The sequence below is a fragment of the Hyaena hyaena genome, unplaced genomic scaffold (genome assembly GCF_003009895.1).
Source record: "Hyaena hyaena isolate Hyena2069 unplaced genomic scaffold, ASM300989v1 scaffold_477, whole genome shotgun sequence".
Classification (NCBI taxonomy): Eukaryota; Metazoa; Chordata; class Mammalia; order Carnivora; family Hyaenidae; genus Hyaena; species Hyaena hyaena.
In genome coordinates, this window is record NW_024081112.1 from 1,214,987 (window position 1) to 1,235,070 (window position 20,084).

The following is a 20,084-nucleotide window of genomic DNA, read 5'->3' on the forward strand; positions in this document are numbered from 1 at the left end:
ATCAACAAATATTGAACAAATATTGAATACTGGTTATGAATTTACCACACTCATTATTGGTTGAACTTTTGACAATTCAGATTTAATACTTAGTTTTAGAAGCCATGGTAACTGACATTGATATATACGGGGTCATACATGGTACCAAGTACTTGGATTGCCTTAATTCATTGGCTATTTCGGTACATGGGAGAAATACCCATACAGTTACATATTAATAGCTATTTTATAATATTACAATATCTTACCATAAAAGTTCTTTTGATCCAGTTCTAGATGAACATGACTTTCTTTCTGTCATTGGATGCCCCTTGCTATTTCGATCTCCATGAAACTTAACATCATCCCATTTTTCCAGTTGTGTTTGAATGTCTATGAAGGCGATGGGAAAAGGGTAAAAGGACAGTGGAATATGAGGTGTAGAGAGAAGAAGAGAGATGAAGATAAAGGAGTTTTATACAAGTGAACTTCACTCAACTGATGCTCCTAAACCCAAGACCAGCTTTTTAAGATTGCATGGAAATTAATTAAAACATGTGCAGCTAAATAAAAATGAGACCCATTCAGAAACATTGGTTTACTTTCAGTTAAACAATCAAGTTGTTTTACTTGAATTTGTTTTAAGAGCTGTTTGTATTCTGAATTCTGTGTATGAGTCCATGGAATCCTCATGGAATGAACATGTGGAGTACTATCTTATCTGCCTCAAGCTAAAGAGGTGACTTTGAAGCACTTCTGGCATGTTTCTAAAAAGAAATTCTGCTTATGCCATCCCTATCAAAATAACACCAGCATTCTTCACAGATCTAGAACAAACAATCCTAAAATTTGTATGGAACCAGAAAAGACCCTGAATAGCCAAAGCAATCTTAAAAAAGAAAACCAAAGCTGGAAGCATCACAATCCTGGACTTCAAGATGTGTTACAAAGCTGTAATCATCAAAACTGTATGGTACTGGCACAAAAACAGACACTCAGATCAATGGAACAGAATAGAGAACCCAGAAATGGACCCACAAACATATAGCCAACTAATCTTTGACAAAGCAGGAAGGAATATCCAATGGAATAAAGGTAGTCTCTTCAGCAAGTGGTGCTGGGAAAACTGGACAGTGACATGCAGAAAAATAAACCGGGACCACTTTCTTACACCATACACAAAAATAAAACTCAAAATGGATGAAAGACCTAACTGTAAGACAGGAAGCCATCAAAATCCTTGAGGAGAAAGCAGGCAAAAACTTCTTACTCAACATGTCTCCAGAGGCAAGGGAAGCAAAAGCAAAAATGAACTATTGGGACTTCATCAAAACAAATAGCTTTTGCACAGCGAAGGAAACAATCAGCAAAACTAAAAGGCAACTGACGGAATGGGAGAAGATATTTGCAAATGACATATCAGATAAAGGGTTAGTATCCAAAATCTATAAAGAACTTATCAAACTCAATGCCCCAAAACAAATAATTCAGCGCAAAAGACATAAATAGACACTTTTCCAAAGAAGACATCCAGATGGCCAACCGACACATAAAAAAAATGCTCAACATCACTCATCATCAGGGAAATACAAATCAAAACCACAATGAGATACCACCTCACACCTGTCAGAATGGCTAACATTAACAACTCAGGCAACAACAGATGTTGGCTAGGAGGCAGAGAAAGAGGATCTCTTTTTACTGCTGGTGGGGATGCAAACTGGTGCAGCCACTCCGGAAAACAGTATGGAGGTTCTTCAAAAAATCAGAGCTATCTTCTGACTCAGCAATTGCACGACTAGGTATTTATCCAAGGGATACATGTGTGCTGTTTCGAAGGGGCATATGCACCCCAATGTTTATAGCAGCACTATCAACAATAGCCAAAACATGGAAAGAGCCCAAGTGTCCACTGACTGATGAATGGATAAATAAGATGTAATATATATATATATATATATATATATATATATATATACATACATACAACGGAGTATTAGTTGGCAATTAAAGAGTGAAATCTTGCCATTCGCAACTACGTGGATGGAACTCAAGGGTACTATGCTAAGTGAAATTAGTCAGAGAAAGACAAATATATGACTTCATATGAGGACTTTAAGATACAAAACAGATGAACATTAGGGAAGGGAAGCAAAAATAATATAAAAACAGCGAGGGGGACAAAACATAAGAGACTCTTAAATATGGAGAAAACAGAGGGTTGCTGGAGGGGCTGTGGGAGGGGGGATGGGCTAAATGGGTAAAGGGCATTAAGGAACCTACTCCTGAAATCATTGTTGCACTATATGCTAACTAACTTGGATGTAAATTAAAAAAAAGAAAAAAAGGAAATTCTGTTTAAAGAGATGAGCCTCACTGTTAAAAGGAGGTGAGAAGAAAGTGGAACACTTCTCACAGGTTTTGTATAAACTGCTTAATTTTTCATCAAAGGGAGGAATTAACAATGGGAATAGAAAGAAAGGATGCAATGGAGGAAGCCAAGAGAATGCTAAAACTATTTTTTCCCTGTGGTTTAATCTTACAGATAAAGAACTTGGCTGGCTTCGTTCTCTTTAATAGGTGTGTGACTGTAAATAAATCACTTAAACAACCTTCGGGTCCAGTTTATTTATTTATAGAAAGATAGGTTTGCAGTCAATGTCCTCCAAAATTCTTTAAGTATTTTTATGACTTCTTCACAGAACATTTTCTCAAAAGCAGAGATATAAAAGTTTCATTTTTAAGTTTATTGTGTTATATTGTAATGCACTTAACATATCCTTAAATAAGTGTGTAAATTTCATTTATTCATTTGTAGAACTGAATAAACTTAGAACATACTGATAGTGAGGAAGTATTGGAGAGAGTTATAAAGTTTTCCTCCAAAGAGAAAGGTGTCAGAGAGGGACGTGGCAGGGAAGAGGGGACGTGTTCTGAAACACTTGCCATTTTTCTTTCTCCTGAGAAAGGAGACCTTAATTTGACTGGTTGCATGAGATGAAGTTAAGTTTTCCTTTCTCAGGAAGATGTATAGTAGAAAAAAGGATAGGCTTTAAAGTTAATCAAAACTAGGCTTAAATTCTAGCTTTTTTTTTTTTTTTTACAGTAATGGAGATATTGGACAAATTATTTAAATTTAAAAACCTGGTTCCTCACTTATTTCAGAATTATGAGGAATTAATGGGCTAATATATGTAAATCATGCAGCATAGTCCTGGATATTAGAAGCCATCAATAAATGGTAGCTGTTATTATTGTATCAGATACATCCCCATGCGTGTTCCATGTTCTGGCTGGCTGTTCCTGAACTTTGTGTTAAAGTTGTTTTTTCTTCTCTCTCAACTGACTATCTCCCAATCTAGATGAAATGCTCCTAGAGAGTAAGAGTCATGTCTTATTCTTACTTGTAATTCCAATGCCTAATATGGCACCTGCCATTTGTCAAGAATTCAACACATGTGGGTTGGATAAATAAACAAATGAATCCACATCATGCAAAATTGAATGGCCCAACTGCTATTTAATCCAAGCACAAAAGAAGTGTGTGCTGCCCGTTTCCTACTTGGAATTAATCTCTTCTATTCCTTTCCCATGGTTTTAATGTCATTTGTGGAATTTCTTTGTTGTACGAAGGCAAGGGCAAGCAGCAGACGACACATGCTATTACCTTACCTAAATCTAAGGATGATGTCTCTGGCCCTCGGAGAGGCTGGCCTCTCTGCTCAGCATCTGCACTGATGAGATCAGATCCATCAGCCTTTTTCTTGAGGGATGAGGTTTTCGATGAGGCCTCTAACTTCTTGGCTTTGGTTTGGGTTTGAGAGACGGGTTCACTCAGGTCAAGGAGATCTAAGCCTGTGGTCAATACTATCAAAGATGGAAGAGGTTAAGATAAGCCCACTCACTGCTCTGAAATTATTTTTAAAAAATAGGATTTGGTTGGGTGCAGAAGGATTTTGTGGTTATAGTATAGGTTAGAAGTATGAAATTAAGTTAGATCACCGTTGATTTGTAAAGATGATCTGTAATTAGAGTGGAAAGTTTACTGTGTGTTCTCCTTTATTTGGTACAGTACAAACACACAAAATAGGACTTAGACCTGCTTCACCAGGAATGAAAGTTCAGATAAAATTAAAATGATAAAATTGAGTCTGAATTCAAGTTCTTACTTTACTGCTGTGCTTTATTTATAGAGAGGTGTACTTTACAGTGCAGTTTTTCCAGAAGAGTCTATCATATTCAGAGATATGTTTACAAAACAGTTATGAGGAAGATTTGGAAAACTTTCTAAATGTCTTTGGTTTTAAATTTCAAACCACTAAAGATATAGGATATAAAGAAATGCTATTAATTACTTTTTATTTAATTAAGCAGTTCAATCAGAGACCAGCTTGCTGTTTGGGCTCACACTAGAGAAGTATCTTATAATCCATAGTTGATGAATAGGTACACATGTTAATGCCTTTGCTGTTTACTATGCAAATTTAAATTTCAACGTAACAAACCATAAAAGGGCTACACTTTAACTTTGCAGCAGGTTGATTACATTGTATTAAATACTCTAATGAAGACAGAAATAATAATTTGTTCAGATGCAAACTAGGCAAATGAGAACTAAAAAGGCAAGCTTTGTAACTCTTCATCCTTCTTTCTCCTACAGTCCAAGTAACCAGGGTTTGAGTAGGTCATTGTGAGAAACAGAAAATTGCAATTAGGGAAGGTCCCTCCAGTCTTGCCTGTCTACCAGCTCAAGTACCTGACAGGCTGGCTTCTGGACTGACCTGGTGTCACTGGCTGGGAATCACTTCACCGCCAGCTAGTTTAGGAAACTCATCAAAGTGAAGAGAAATCCTTGTGTTAACCCTTTCTGGCACCACCTAAAACTATGACTGAACCACTCCTCCTCTTTGATCTCCCAGGGTGTCCTCTGATAAGGAATGGATTTTTGCTGATATCTCAACACTCTTCCATCTGCTCCCCCCTTGCACTCAAGGTGGGGTCAGACCTCGGTTGAACTCACACCCTGGATTTCTTTAGTACCACAATGTCCTCATGAGCTAACCACTCCTATAGGATCCTTAGAATAGTTTGTCAGGCTGTATTCTCAGTAATCTTGTTTTCTGATTTCAATTACAAATCACAGTGGTTGGATGTTAATGGTGAAGTGGAAAGACCTGATTCTACCTCTGCTTAGCTGTGTGACTTGGAGTAAGTTTCTTGACTTCTCTGAGTTTCCGTTTTCTCCTCTGAAAAATGAAGAATTAGTAAGTCTATCTTTTAGGTATGATGTGAAGATTAACTTATCTAATTTTTATATTGAATGTGTAAAGTGCTAGGCATACAATAGGTACTCAATAAATGTTACTTCCATTCTTTGGTGGCCAATTTGTGATGCTTTTCTTTTCATTGATCTCTTATTTTCCCTGCTTTTTTTTTTTTCCATTTTGGGCAAGAAGCAGATCCATACATTGACAGAAAGGGGGAACATCACTGGGAGTAAGGCAGAGACTGAGACAAAGATACTGGTTACAAGGGCTGCTCTGAAGTACATTTATCATAAAATGGCCTGAAAGTGTCAGCTTATCTCCTCTGAGTCTTCCTGAGGAGATGAGAGCCCCTTTCGAATGCTAAGATGCTCTGAGATAGAGCAGTTTTGTGGCTAGCAAGCACCTCATCGTGAGGGGAAAGAAGTGGATTTTAGAGCTAGGCTGCCTGGCTAGGTGTCTCAAATTTAAACATGGCAAGCAGCCAACACAGATTAGGATGTAACACATTTCATATTTGAATATTTAAACAGAAATTTCCAGGCCACTATTATGTTGGCAGAGATTCTAGGCCCACCAAGATTTCCTTATAATAGAAGGAAGGAAGTGGATAACAGTCTCTGGAATGCCATATATGTCTTTTTACATGTTTATATGTGTTTTTACAAACAATTAGGAATTAGTCACTTGCTCCTACACTTCTGTTAGAGGTAAATTATATAGGATTTGTCTACTTGTATATAGGAAGTATATTTATTATGGAATAATAACTGGTGAGTATTAATTTAGTTCTATATCTGCCTCTCACCATTCAGAACAAATGAATTACTAAAAGAGTGAACTGCAAATTCAAACTTGGCTCAGTAACATTCTTTCCCTCTTCAAACTGGGCACTTCCTGTGTTGGTTATGAGCTCTGTGTTCCTTTGTTCTTTTCCCAGCAAATGTGAAACAAATGCTTGGCATACAAAGAGCCTTATTTGTTACCCATTGATGAAGGGGGTGGCTTGGAGGTTGAATGGTAAGCTTTGAAGCTGAGAGAGTCCCTGGGGACTACAATTTCAAAGCATACAAGGATAGGTGTAGCCTTTTACTTTCTGGAGGAAGACAAATTGCATTTTAGCAAGTGTGTGCGTGTGTGTGTGCGCTCGCACGTGTGCATGTATGTGTGTGTGTGTTGTGTGCATGTGCACTTTAGTTAAGACATAGAAATAAAGGGACTCACTGTTCCATCTGGGCTTTAACGGAGGCATACCTTGTCATGGAAGGGTGTATTCTGCTGATTTTCTTAACTGGATTTTAAAGATTCTTTTAGACATGTGAGAGCTTGGGTTCCAGAATCTGTGTGTCTTAATTTAATTTATCTTAATTTAGATAATTACCTCTTACAGTGGATGTGAAAATGTGTGTATGTGTGTGTGTGTGTGTGTGTGAGAGAGAGAGAGAGAGAGAGAGAGAGAGAGAGGCACTAATAGACTTAAAAATGCTATGTTCCTGGCTTTGGAGATGGATGAAGTGGCCACAAGGCAAGGAATTCCAGGTGCTCCTCAAAGCTGGAAAAGCCAGGGAGACAAATTCTCCTTTAAAGCCTCGAGAAGAAATGCGGCTCTGCCAACACCTTGATTTTAGGACTGCTCACTTACAGAATTATAGGACAATGAACTTGTGTTGTTTTAAGCAACTGAATTTGTGGTAATTTGTTACAGCAGCAATAGGAAGCTAATACAGCTTGTAGACCAGTGTCCATACCAGGATGAAAACACAGGCCCTGTCACTCCCAAGCATGTGTTTGTTACCACTCCTCACTAGACTTTATCTGAACCTGGAGGAAATGTGCTAACTCCATTGGTGTGGCTTTATTTTTTTGGTTAGTTCCCAAATTGACAGTTTGGGTAGTCTGAGGCAGAATTTAAATAGTTGGTAATCTCAAAAACTTTTTTTTAAATCACCTAAATTCACTGGGTGGAATTTCCTGAAGATGTAAGATGCTATGTAAGTACTTGTTTCTATTTATCTCAAGGACAACTAATTGAAGATCACTACATATTGAAATGCAAGGCTCCTACAGGGCCCTGAAGATGTTTATGCATGCTAGATTACTTGGGCTGTGGGAGATGAGACTGCTTAAAACAGTTAGAATAAAATAGCACCTATAATGAAGTTCTGATTTGATACACTGATGGTAAGCACAATGGTATTTACACTCCTACAGTATAATGAGGCTCAGATTTTAGGTGAATTTCTCTTAAGGAATAAATCAACATGGAGTGGGTAGAGAGGGCAGATCATGAAACAACCCTGACTGGCGCAGTCACAGAATGTGCCACAAGGAGCTGATGGAATCTCTGTTCTGTTTTGTAAGCTACTCTGTTATTCTAGAAACATGGTATTCTTTAATATAGTGGCTACAAAGCAAAACCCCTTAGGAAGAATTTTGCCAGTGATGTCAACTAGATAAGTTGGACTTAAATAATTCAACAAATTTTTGCTTATTTTATTGGAATATGTAATTAGAGCTACTTCCCACATTTCTAAGTTGTCTCAAGAGGCATGCCATTGGATTCATGGCTACTTGGGCTTCATAGAAATGTATTTTGTAAATATTACACTAATTTTGCAATTAAAATATTCAATTAGGTGGCTGTGACATGACTGTGAACTTTATTAAGGGTGCTCTTCCCTTATATATATGGGTCTCTTATATAGGTACACAGGTCCCATATTAAGGAGTGAAATTATTATTTTTTTTAATCATGAAAAATGTTTCTCCTATAGTAACCAACTAATGGTTCAAGTTTGGGGATAAAATTCTTTTAGATTATACACATTGATAAATGCAAACCAAGGACCTCCTGTTTTTCTTGGTTTTTAAAAAAGAATCTCTCCTGCACTTTGACATATGTTACATTTTTTGGAAGATTATAGACCAACAAGTTATTTTTGCAAATTTTAGTAAATAGTTGGCCTATAATATAATCATGATCTTAATCATGATCCATTGTCTAGTTACTTTCTGAACATTTGATATTTGCATCTGTGATAATGTATATTTATTTGCCATCTTATTTTATTTTATTATTTTTTTATTTGCCATTTTAAAATCAAAGATATTAGCAATGATCTTACTTTACCAACCATTAGAGATACAGTTTGAAAGGGCCAAGAAATTAGATACCATCTAGATTACAGATGAATTAAAGATAATTTAGGGTATTAATGACAAAAAAATTAAAAACGTCTTTATTTGATCAGCTTCATATCATTATCAGTTGACAAGAAGTTAATCCTAAAGTAGAAATAAGCAGAAAGTAAAAAAGATAATTCAATACTTTAGAAAAAGATTATAACTTAGAACTTCTATGAAGCAGAAGATAGATATGTTCTTTTAAGGCTATAGAGGAAAAAAATCCTATCATTTGAGTCACACTTGGAAGAGATAAATATTTCCTATATTGTTTATTTTGTGCTAATTTATATAAGAAATATGTTCCTTAAATACTTAAGTAAATGTCAAGGTGGTAGCACACTAGTTTTATATTTTTATTGGAAGAAAATGCCAAGTATAAATGACTCTCTTAGTCTTCTTGATTGACTTGGTACAAACAGGAAGAAGGTTTTCTTCCATATTTTACTCCAAGGTTGTTTAATATCCATTCCTTATGTGTAAAGATATATATAATACCTGGGGTATAACATACAATGTTCACAGACTGTCCAGATTTCTCAGTGTACTTTCATAGTACTCTATAAAATAACAGTGCTCTATTTCAAATTATTTTCTATTAAAAATTTGGACAGAAGATAATAACTATATCTTTTCCCCAGAAATATTAGCTATAAAATTATTGGACCAGATTGGAATTCTTTCCAAAGTGTTTGTATGTTAAAAATTTTCCTTTTAAAAGATGTATAATAATGTTTCATATCGAGATACCAATAGTGGGTTCTATAATATTTAAGAATAAAGTGTATTTCTTAGGCATTAAAAAATACAGTGTTTCTGTCTTGAGATATACTTTTAAGATAAAAAAACACACTATCAAACAAGAGTATTCCTTCAGGATAAAAATCTGTGTGACCCAGATGCACTGAGTGCTGAGAACAAGAAAAGAAAACCTCACAGCCTCAAAATACCATTATTTTTGAACCCCTACTTTGGAGGATGCCATGGATTGAACAGTTTATCCCTCCAAAATCTCATGTGTTGAAGTCTTAACCCCTAATGCCTTGTAATGTGACTATTTGGAAATAGGGTTGTTGGAAATATAATTAGTTAAGATGAGTCATATTGGAGTAGAAGAGGTGCCGAATCCAATATGGCTGATGTCCTTATGTAAAAGGGAAATTTCGATACAAAGACAGACACAAACACAGGAAGACATGCACACAGGAAGAATGTCATGTGAAGATTGGACTTATTATGCCACAAGCCAAAGAACTACCAGCAAAGGAAAGTTTCTTCCTTTTTGTCCTTCCTAGCCCAGTTTCTTCCTGAGCACATTTAGAGAGAGAATGGATACCTTAATTTCGGTCTTCTAGCTCCCAGAATTATGAAAGACAATAAATTTCTGTTATTTAATCTACTCAGTTTGTGTTATTTTGTCATGAAAGCCTAGAAAACAAATACAGAAGGCAATACTGTAGTATTGCAATCATAAGAAATTACATATGAATTTTTTCTCTAATATTTCATAGACCTCTTTTATATGTTGGAAAAATCAAGGTGAAAGTGGCTTTTGAATAAAATATTATGTTGCTCTCTCTGGTGGGCCCTTTCTAAGTGACTTAGTTTTAATATTAGCAGGAATTGGATTTAACATTAGCAGGAATTGGAAAGTGCAGACAGTACTGGAATCAAGACCTGAAAATTCTATCCTTTGCAGATTTTTTTTAGAAGAGTGGGACCTTCTCAGTGCATGCAATTCTCATGGATTTTTCTGAAACGAGAGACATAAGTCTCCTTTGTATTCTTCTAGAGGTAGCTCTCCAGTTTTGGAGGGATGAGCTCTAGTTTTATAGATGAGGATAGATTTGATCTGGTAAAATCTGAACTTAATTAATTTCCTGCTTAAATGTAGCAAGTATAATTTTATTTGCTTGATTACTCAAAGTGATAGTTGAATTTAGAAAATGATTGCTTTGGTGTGATATAAAGAAAGTTAATGCATTTGAAAAGGGAAGCGTCGGGTATGCTGTTTTTCTAACCTAATATTTAACAGTAATGGTAAAACTTGTTAGAGCTTACATGGTGTTAGGCTCTTACATAGATTGCTTCATTTAATATTCCCAAGTAATCTATGAGATATAGATGTTACCATTATAGATGGTAACAGAGGAAACAGACTTAGTTAAGCAACTTGCCCAAGGACAAGAGCTGCTAAGTGGCACAGCCGGGGTTTGACATTGTGAACTGAGACCCCAGATACTGTAGACTACACTCTTGCATAAAGTGCCTCTATCTTGTGTTACTTTTGCTGTTGTAATTTTTAGCATTTAAAAACCCTCACAATTTCCTTCACTCATGATTTTCTTCACTTAAAAGTATAGTTAAAATATAGCAGGCAACAGCAAGCTGAGGACATGATGGGGAAATGGAATGCATTTAATAAGACAATATGTAATTGTTCTCCCCTTTCTCCATTAAATTCTTTCCTGCAATCTAACATAGCCTTTGTTCTTTGATTCTAAACATCATTTTTTCATCCTTATTTGAATAAGATGCCTTTGAACATGAACGGTGACTGAATAAAATCAATGCAGAAAGGCTGCCTCTGATACAGAAGGTCACTTTTGCATCCCATCTTATGTAGCTCCCTGGGAGTGGGCCCTAACTAAGTGACTTAGTTTTAGCATTAGTGAGAATTGGCAAATGCAGAGGGTAATAGAGGAGATGTGATTCATACCGGTGGGATCCTGCATCCACTCATTGGATGAATACTTATTTGTGCCTATATTCATGTGCCTATACGGATGATAGTTCACTGTTTGGGTGTGTTTAATTCCAGAAGAATATTCAAAGAAATCGTTGTAAGAGGAAACAAGTAACACATTCATATGACAGAAAAAATGAAATTGGGCTCTTCATTATTTCAAGTATCTAGGACTTTTAATTGTGTCATTTCAATCCACTTGAAGGGGTTGCCTACATTTTATTTATTATTTATTTATTTATTGGACCTTTGCCATACAAAATATTTCCAGCCACAACTTTAAAAAACCTTACTCTGAAATAGATGTTTTTGTTTTAAAGATTCCTCGTAATGTGACTTGAGATGCAAGGATGTAAATCTGCATAGAAAAATGGTTTATTGCTAATAGTGGTATGCTAATGTTCAGCAAAATTGGTTGGGTAATATACATTACAGTTTCTTTCATATTACAGAGTGATTTATTATTTTATGTTGAATAATATAGATCTGAACTTTCATTGGTTGCAAACATTACTCAGAATGCATTATAGAAAGAAAATATGCATTTCACTAGAGTGACAATTAGCTCTACTTGAGGATCAGTTAAAAGTGAAAGAATTACCGGCTGTGTTGGACGTTACTGGCCTTGCTATTGCTTCCGATTTGGTTTCACAGAGAAAGTCATCGATGGAGGGACTCAAGAGGGGTCTGCTTTCTTGCTGTTCATTCACCAGCTGAGAACAGATGAACACAGGTATCAAAGGGCTTTGTTACACCGCAGAATCAGATGAATTAAATGCAGCCTTGCAACAAAATGAGAATAGCAAGCCTATAAATAAATAAATAAATAAATAAATAAATAAATAAATAAATGGGTAAGGGCAAGAAAAAAAGATACTAAGGGATGGGGAATGAGCTTTTTAGCACTGTCAACATATTTTGGATGCAGCCAACTTCAGTTTTTAAAGCTCAAGCCTTTTTTTTCTCCTAGTACTGTTTTAGAATTATTTTCCAATTTCAATATATAGAAAATGACACCTATTGAATCACAGTGTCTTAGGGCTGATCCCACTCTTCACTTGGACAAAACACAACTGGCCTCTGACTTTGAGGTGGCACACTGTTTAGGGTGGGCAGTCAGCATTATGTGATAAACACACAGAGATCTGTATGTGTGTGGATAAAGTTCTCCTTTTCTCTCTCTCTTAAAAAACTCAAGTCATCTATGGGCACATATCCTTCTTACATTTCCTTGGGTTGCTTTTGTAGTGCATAACAAACATTATTTTGGAAGAATAGAAAATATTGTTATATTAACTATACATGTATCTTGTAGATATGTTTCTGAAAATCTGTATGTAAAATAGATTTCTGTCAGTTCAGTTGTATTTTCCCATTGGCTTGTTCTCTAATTTTAGAAATCCTTCAGTTTAATTTTTAGTTGGTCTCAAATTAGCAGTGGTGGCCAATTATTAACTTTCAGTTATTCTGCACATCTTAGAATCCAGACTTCCTTAAGTTTTGCTTCCATGGTTAAGGGAAGAAGTGTAATCATGATATGTAAGTGGTCAATTCCTAAATTAACTGTCTTAGTTTTTCAGGAGTTTTTATATTGACCTATCTTAAAATGGACAAAGCCATCTAGTTTTCTACTTCTTTTAAGAAAAAGATGGGCCTAAAAACCTCTAGATTTTTAAATACTGATTTGCAAGGCTGAATTTTCAGAGACACATAAAATAAAGATGAAGTTTTATTTTCTTTATTTTTTTTCTTCATTTTGGATATAATTAAATTCTTTTGTAAAAAGCAGGGACTAATAATAATTCCTATATCACAGCTCTGTGAGTAAATGTATGGAATGGGCCTAAATTAACTATGGTTTTAGAAGACCAGGGTGTTAGATTTCTGTAGATAACTTTTATATGTAAACATTCTAAATTATAACCTGAACTTGATACAAATATTTCTAGAAAAGCTTTTGTCCACATAAATATCTAAATGGAAAAACAAAGGAAAAGGCAGTTGTTCTTTTAGGTAAGCCTATTTATCAAAGGTAATAAGATTTTTTTGGAGCCTCTTAGTCATGAAACTTCAGACTTATTTTCTAGAGAAAGCACTTCTAGCGTTCTCAGATTTTCTCAGCATAGGAAGAAAGAATACCAAAGAGGAGGTTGTTCAGAGAGACCCTATGGTGTCCAGGACTGAGGTATGGCTTCTCCTCTGCCTCGTAAGGTCTCGTAAGGTGTTTCTTCCACACCTACTGTCTTATTTCTGAGCACACATCACACCCAGACTGATGGAGTTGTTACATCTGCCTAATTCCCATAACTGAGTTGTTTCTGTGGTTTTCTTGCATAGATACAAATCAAAGAGGAAATAACAAACTACTTTCTGAGTCTGTGTTTTTCAAAATGGAGCACAGTGTAACTGTTGGGAAATTCTGGGGAGGAGTGGGGGATGGTGGCAGTTCTCTGGGGTGAAGAGGATAAGTGGCCAGACTTCAGCTATCAGGGGAAGGTAATTTGGGAACTGAAAGCTTTTAGTTTTGATGTAGATAGGGAAGATGAAATAAGAAATATCATGAAATCTTTTCTTATAAGCTCTGAAGTCAGAGGCCATGTCTTACTCATACTTATATCCTTCACAACTTCTAACAGAATGTTTTCATATACGAGGGGATCAATAAATGCCTACCAAATGGGACAGTGACTTTGCAGAAAGTGAGGATGTAAAAACATCTACCTTTTGAACTGTGTCTTCAGTTGGATGAATTTGGGAATCATTATTTTAGCCATACTAAGTCCCATTGTATTTGTATTTGTATGTATAAATAAGAATAGCTTCTCGTATGTCCTCCTCTTCATTTTCAAACAAATTTATGGTTTTCCTATGGTGACCTGAGAATAAGTACATCTTTTTGGTCATACAGGAAACTTGCAAAATGAACTGAATCTCCCAAAGAGTTCCTCTCAACTTGCTTCCAAATTATGCTAATTTGTTTGCAGGATATTCGTTGGGAGGATATGACATATTGACTTTCTCTTAGACTTACTTCTTTCAATTGGAAAATACTTTATGAACTTACCTCATTTCATCCTTTGAGTACAGAGTATATTGATGTTATAAAAATAATAGAAAGTGAGTTAAAAGGTTTTCATTTTTTAAAATAATTGAGTTAGAACAATTGTAATTTGGATTAATCAGATTATCAGATCTAAGTTAAAATGGCCCACTACATTAGTTTTTAGGGCCTTTATTTTCTTACTTTGTTTACATTTGATATTTTAATTTCTTATTCTCCTTTGTTCCTCTTCTCAATATTTAAAACAGTCCAATGCCTTTCTAATGGCCACAGATTCTTACTTCTCTTTTAAGACCCCATTACTGGCACATTGTCTGGGAACCTTCTTCAGCAGTAGGCAGTGAGTGTCTTCTTAGAGAATCTCCATGTTGTCATGTTTTACCCAGTCTTATAACTTTGGTTTCACCTGTTTTTTCCTCTACTAGACTGTGACCTCTTTGAGGGTAGAGATCTTATGCAAGTAACTTTTGTATCTCATAGCAGCAGTTTAATAAATATTGACTGATTTACAGTCTCACTGAATGGTGAATTGTATAAAAGAATGATTACATGGGCATCCGAATTTCATACTGGGTTTGATCAACTCATAGACAGGCCAGTGGTTCTCAGAAATGTTACCAAGTTCCTAGCAGGCTTTAAACAATGAATCTAAGTCCATTTTACCCTACCATCACATCATTTAAATGTTTGGAAACTTAGAGTTATCTAAAGGCTCATTCCAAATGCAACGCTTTTACCAAACAATCAAGAATGCAAAGATTGAATGCCTAATGAGAAAAATAAGGGCATAGGCCTGCTCCATGTCATCCTTGGAAGAAGGACATGGCCCAATGCAAATGTGAGGCCAGTGATACTTCAAGAAAACACTACTACCTCACTCAGGAATTTATTTTAATTTAATTTATTTTATTTTACCTTATCTTATTTTATTTTATTATTTTGTTTTGTTTTGTTTTATTTTGTTTATTTTTTGAGAGAGAGAGAGAGAAAACAGGGGAGGGGTAGAGGGAGAGCGAGAATCTAAAGCAGGCTCCACCCAGGAAGCCGGACGCAGGGCTTGATCTCATAGTTGTGAGATCATAATCTGAGCCTAAATCAAGAGTCGGACCCTTAAACCAACTGAGCTACCAAGGTGCCCCTCACTCAGGGATTTTAAATCAGAGACTCAAATTTGAAGATTTTGAGGGAGAACCTTACATGGTCAATGGGCATGGAAACAAAAGGAAATAGCAGAAGTAAGAAGACAGCTGAGCACTTGCATGTAGGGGTTTCTTTGTCACCCAGGATTCAAAAAGACTATTGAACATTTATAGTTTCCTTGTAATCATAGGTTGTGAATGAAATATTCAGTCAAATGCCTTCAATTTACTTATGACTTAGACTGGTCAGTTGATGTGGCTACTATTAAGTACCACAGGATCAAATTGGTTCTTATTTTATATCCATACTGTGTTTAGTATTGCACGGGATGCAGACAATAATATCAGCTTTAATAAATTGTCTGTTTGAAAACTTTATCTAAAAATGCATTTGCCTTAGTTCAACTTGAATTTCTTTAATTGCAGTGTTAAAAAATAAGTTATTATGTAATCGAAGGTACAGGGGAATATTTAAGCAAGATGAAAGTAGAATATTTTGCTTTTAACTACTGCCTGTTACTTAAGCTCCAGTATATGTTTATATTGTTTGCTTTGTAACTTAAACCTAAGTTTATTTATCTTTAAACAATATATTGCTTAGGCGGTTCAATAAAAACACAGAGCTAAAGAATGGTTTGTAATAACATATCACTAAGAATTAACACCAAACCAAAATACATTTTACATGATGAAACAAGATCTTTAAAGGATAATAATCCATTATTCCGTAATTTTTACACTTCAGATTGTTGATCTCAAACTGTTGTTTTAATTTGAAGTAAAATATTCTGTTTTTATTTTTTAAACTCTTTAGTACTTAATTTTAAAAGTTCAAACATTAAAGCTAGTAAGTAAAAAACAGTTGACAAGTATCTCATATTTGAATTTAATTTAAAAAGTAATTTAAAAAGTTTGTAATAATATACCACGTGTCTTACCTCATCTAAATAAAGTTTTACAATTTAAGATTGTTTTGTTTCTATATAAAAATATAAATGGTTTTAGTAGGTATATCTTTATGCATTTTGAAAATTCCTTTATTATTTGTGACATTGTTGATGCGAAACATGTTATTTTTAAAGCAGGTTTTCTTGATCAAAATTTTGTAATTAAACTACTTGTTTATGGCTTTACTAGTCCTTGGCGAGTTTAGAAATCTGTGCGATGACCATCAAAATAGTGACCATGTCAAAACTAAGTTAACTGACTCAATCCACTGAGAAGACAAGACAACTAACTAAATCATTAGGAGTCATCCTTTAAATATTTAGACTTTGAGAGTTTTGTCATTGTGACTCTGACACCTGATGGAAGTAATTTTTTGTGAGCTAGTAATAGTAATAATAACTAATTCTGCTCTGTCCCATCCCCCCTGCCCCCCACCCCAGTAAAGGATAACCATGTGATAACTTTCAATTCTTTGACTTGATCTAAATGTCAACCAACTGACTATAACTATTTTCCTGACAGGATAGTTAGACTTCAAAAATGAGAATCTGTTTATGGGAGAAATGAATAGATGTTACTGTTCACAGCTTGGGTCGTATTAACACTGAGGCAGCAGGAGCACATAAAGCAATTGTTTCAAGTTGGTCATAGAAACCCAAACAAGGCAACAAGGCTATATTTAGCAGCCTTGAGAATGTTTTCCATTCAAGGAAATTATTCTTTTTATGTTTATCAGACACAAAAATAATATCAGTATCTAGGTATAAGGGGTGGGGACTGATAGAAAAACAAAGTCTGAGTTTGCTAAAAAGAAAAGAAAGAAAGAAAGAAAGAAAGAAAGAAAGAAAGAAAGAAAGAAAGAAAGAAATTCCCTCGGTAAGAAGAGATCTGAAACACACTGTTCAGATATTGTACTCTATAGATATCTTGCTAAAAAAAAGTGCTACAGGATGTGTTTAAATGGAAATTTCTGATGGCTCCTTATGAGAAAAAATATTTGCTAACATAATTTCATTCTCATAAAGAATAATAATTTTTTTTATGAAATAAGCAATCTTTTGGCACCTAGTTGTTCCTTCTATCCTCAAATTGGATTAATTTATACTATTAAAGTCTAGAGGAGTGCTGTGCAATAGAAATACAATGAGAACTTGTTAATTAAATGTTTTTTGGTAGCTGCTTTTAAAACACTGAAAGTAAACAGAAAATAATGTTAATAATACATTTTGTTTAACCCAATGTATCCAATCTCAACAAGTAATCAATATAAACATTATTAATGTGACAGTTTATATTACTTTTCTTTGGACAGAATCTTTAAAATCTGGCATGTATTTTATACTTTTAGCACATCTCAATTATGGGTAGTCTCAAAGCACTCAATAACCACGCATGGCTAGTGGCTACTGTATTGGACAGCACAGGTCTAGAGAAACTTTTCCCCTCAAAGACTTGAGGACGTACTATTTTTCCTTCAAACCTTTCATCAATGCACACTTGTTTACATACTGCTTTGCTTCAAGTGTTAGTCTAGGACAGCATGAATCTGAGCTTCTATGAAGTGTTTGACATATTGTTTGCTAATACAGAATTAATAATGAAAGTAAACACAAAGAAATTCTCAGGGGGCCCAGCAATTTCTGAATTCAGGTCACCTGGCTAACTCTTCTGTTTTAGTTCAATTTGTTCAGTGTACTATAAATGACTTTACTGCAGTATGTTTGGCTAAATCCCTCTAAAAGTAACTGTAATAATCAATAATACAATAATACAAAAAACGCTTCAATATAAACCATTCTACACTTACAACCTGCTGACTGAACAGTTAGTAAACAAGTTAGGACTCAGTGTTTCAAGAACTTATTTTGTACTTTATCAATTATGATCGTCCTAAGGACATTATTGAGAGAGCAGCAATTAGCTTCAGACATATCTGGAATCTATGGATGGGCAGCTGGCATCGACATACCAGTGATGAAGATGAGTCAATGTAGTCAGTAGTATGTGGCACTGTGTCATAAGGGGCTTTATAGGAGATGTTTGGACAGACATATTTCAAGACACTAATACATTCACACAGGATAACAAGTAAGAATGTGGTATGGTACACGGATTGGATGCTATGGTTGCTATGAGAAGTACTCACTTTTTCAGATCATTCTGCTGCTTTTTGGCTTGTGCACGCCACTGGTGCATAGCAGGGAAGAAGCCACTTGTGTATAGTGGAAAAAGTATGTCAACTAATAAAGCTGCATTTGACTGAGAAATAATTGTATCACAGCTGTCACTGAATCAATTCCATAAAATCATCAACACAACAGGTGCATTACATTTTATGAATCAGAACTGTCTGCTGATTCATAAGCTAGCCAGTATGCAATAAGAATATGATGCATCAAAGAAAGCATTACATAATCTTCATGCAGTAAAACTGTAACTAGTACCTCAAAAACAGTTAATGCAACATTAGACAGGGATTAAAGAAGGAACTTGCTACACACAAATGTTCTGAATATGAAAAAAATGGTAGTAGTCACAATTCCTTTTCTAAATTAAAAAAAATAAAAAATGTATTTTGTGTTAAATTTTAAATTCAAGTGTAGGTTATAATGGTAATTTTGGACCTTGAAAGGGATTACTGGAAAGCACATAGCAATGCATGGGTTGGAGGAAAGAATTTTAGGTCCTGGAGCCTGTCCTAACTTGTGATAATCTGAAATGATGTTGTAGTACAATATGCCAATGGCAAATCGGGATAGGTTTTCTACTGATGAATATGGCTCTGTCATTAGCCAAGAACTCCCAACTAGTTCTCAGCTCACTTAGCATTTACCTGAGGAACTCTGAGCTGCATATTTTGGACATCGGATCGTACAAAGGGTAGGAGATCAATATAAAACTGTATATGTTCTACTATGTAAATTATGTAAAGGAGACCTTGGTAAATATAAAGCATATTTCTTTGTAACTACTGCTATGTGTGATTGGGAAGAAGCATCTCTTCTTTATGGGTAAAAGCTTGCAATATAAAATTTATGTCAAAGACCTAGGAATCTTTAATAACTTTTTTTTATTATTCAATTTTGATTGTTGTATGTTATGATTTTCATTACTTACAACATAGTGTTTAGAATAAACTAAAACCACACATGTTGGCAGCAGCTGGGGATGTGATCTGATGATATTCTAAAAATAAATTGCCATAATTTAGCTTTTGATATAAATGCCTTTCATGAGGACTGTAAATGGACATGTTTCTAATTCTAGACATGTTCATATAATTGGAACTGAATCACTGCATTTACTATTGCATTACAGAAAAAAGAAATGTTTAAGATAACAATCTAATCTAAATTATAAGAGAAATGCAAGTAAAAATATTTTTCCTTTAAGAATTTAAAACTGATAGTTCCACAGAGTGGTGATGAGTATATTATACATATTTATGTGGATTTTACAGGGTGTTTCATAAGTCCCTGAGGACATACAGGATTCACAGTCTCAGCGTGTCTTTGCATACAAATGCAAACTTTTTTCTATACTTGTAATAATAAATGCTGAAAATGGCTCTCATGCGCTTATAATAGAGATGATATTTTTGTTGTGAAGGTCACTAAGTATAAGAAGGGTCACAAATGCCATTTTCTGCATGGGGACTCAGGGACTTCTGGCTCATTCCTGTAAATTAGGTATCCACATAAATATGTATAGACATATATGTAGTATGCAGAGTCACAACATAAATATATTTAACATTAAGAAAA

At 34.9% G+C, this 20,084-nt stretch overlaps 1 protein-coding gene across 4 annotated transcripts in view; it reads right to left on the reverse strand.

Moving 5' to 3' along the window:
- Positions 1-20,084, reverse strand: part of PEX5L (peroxisomal biogenesis factor 5 like) — a 227,821-nt gene that overhangs the window by 79,709 nt on the left and 128,028 nt on the right. For all 4 annotated transcript variants that reach the window (XM_039254335.1, XM_039254337.1, XM_039254338.1 and 1 more), the window contains 3 exons: positions 11,774-11,885; positions 3,652-3,846; positions 249-372 (listed from right to left, as the gene is read on the reverse strand). In XM_039254335.1, coding sequence (XP_039110266.1) covers positions 249-372; positions 3,652-3,846; positions 11,774-11,885 — 431 coding nt within the window. The remainder of the gene's footprint in view (positions 1-248; positions 373-3,651; positions 3,847-11,773; positions 11,886-20,084) is intronic.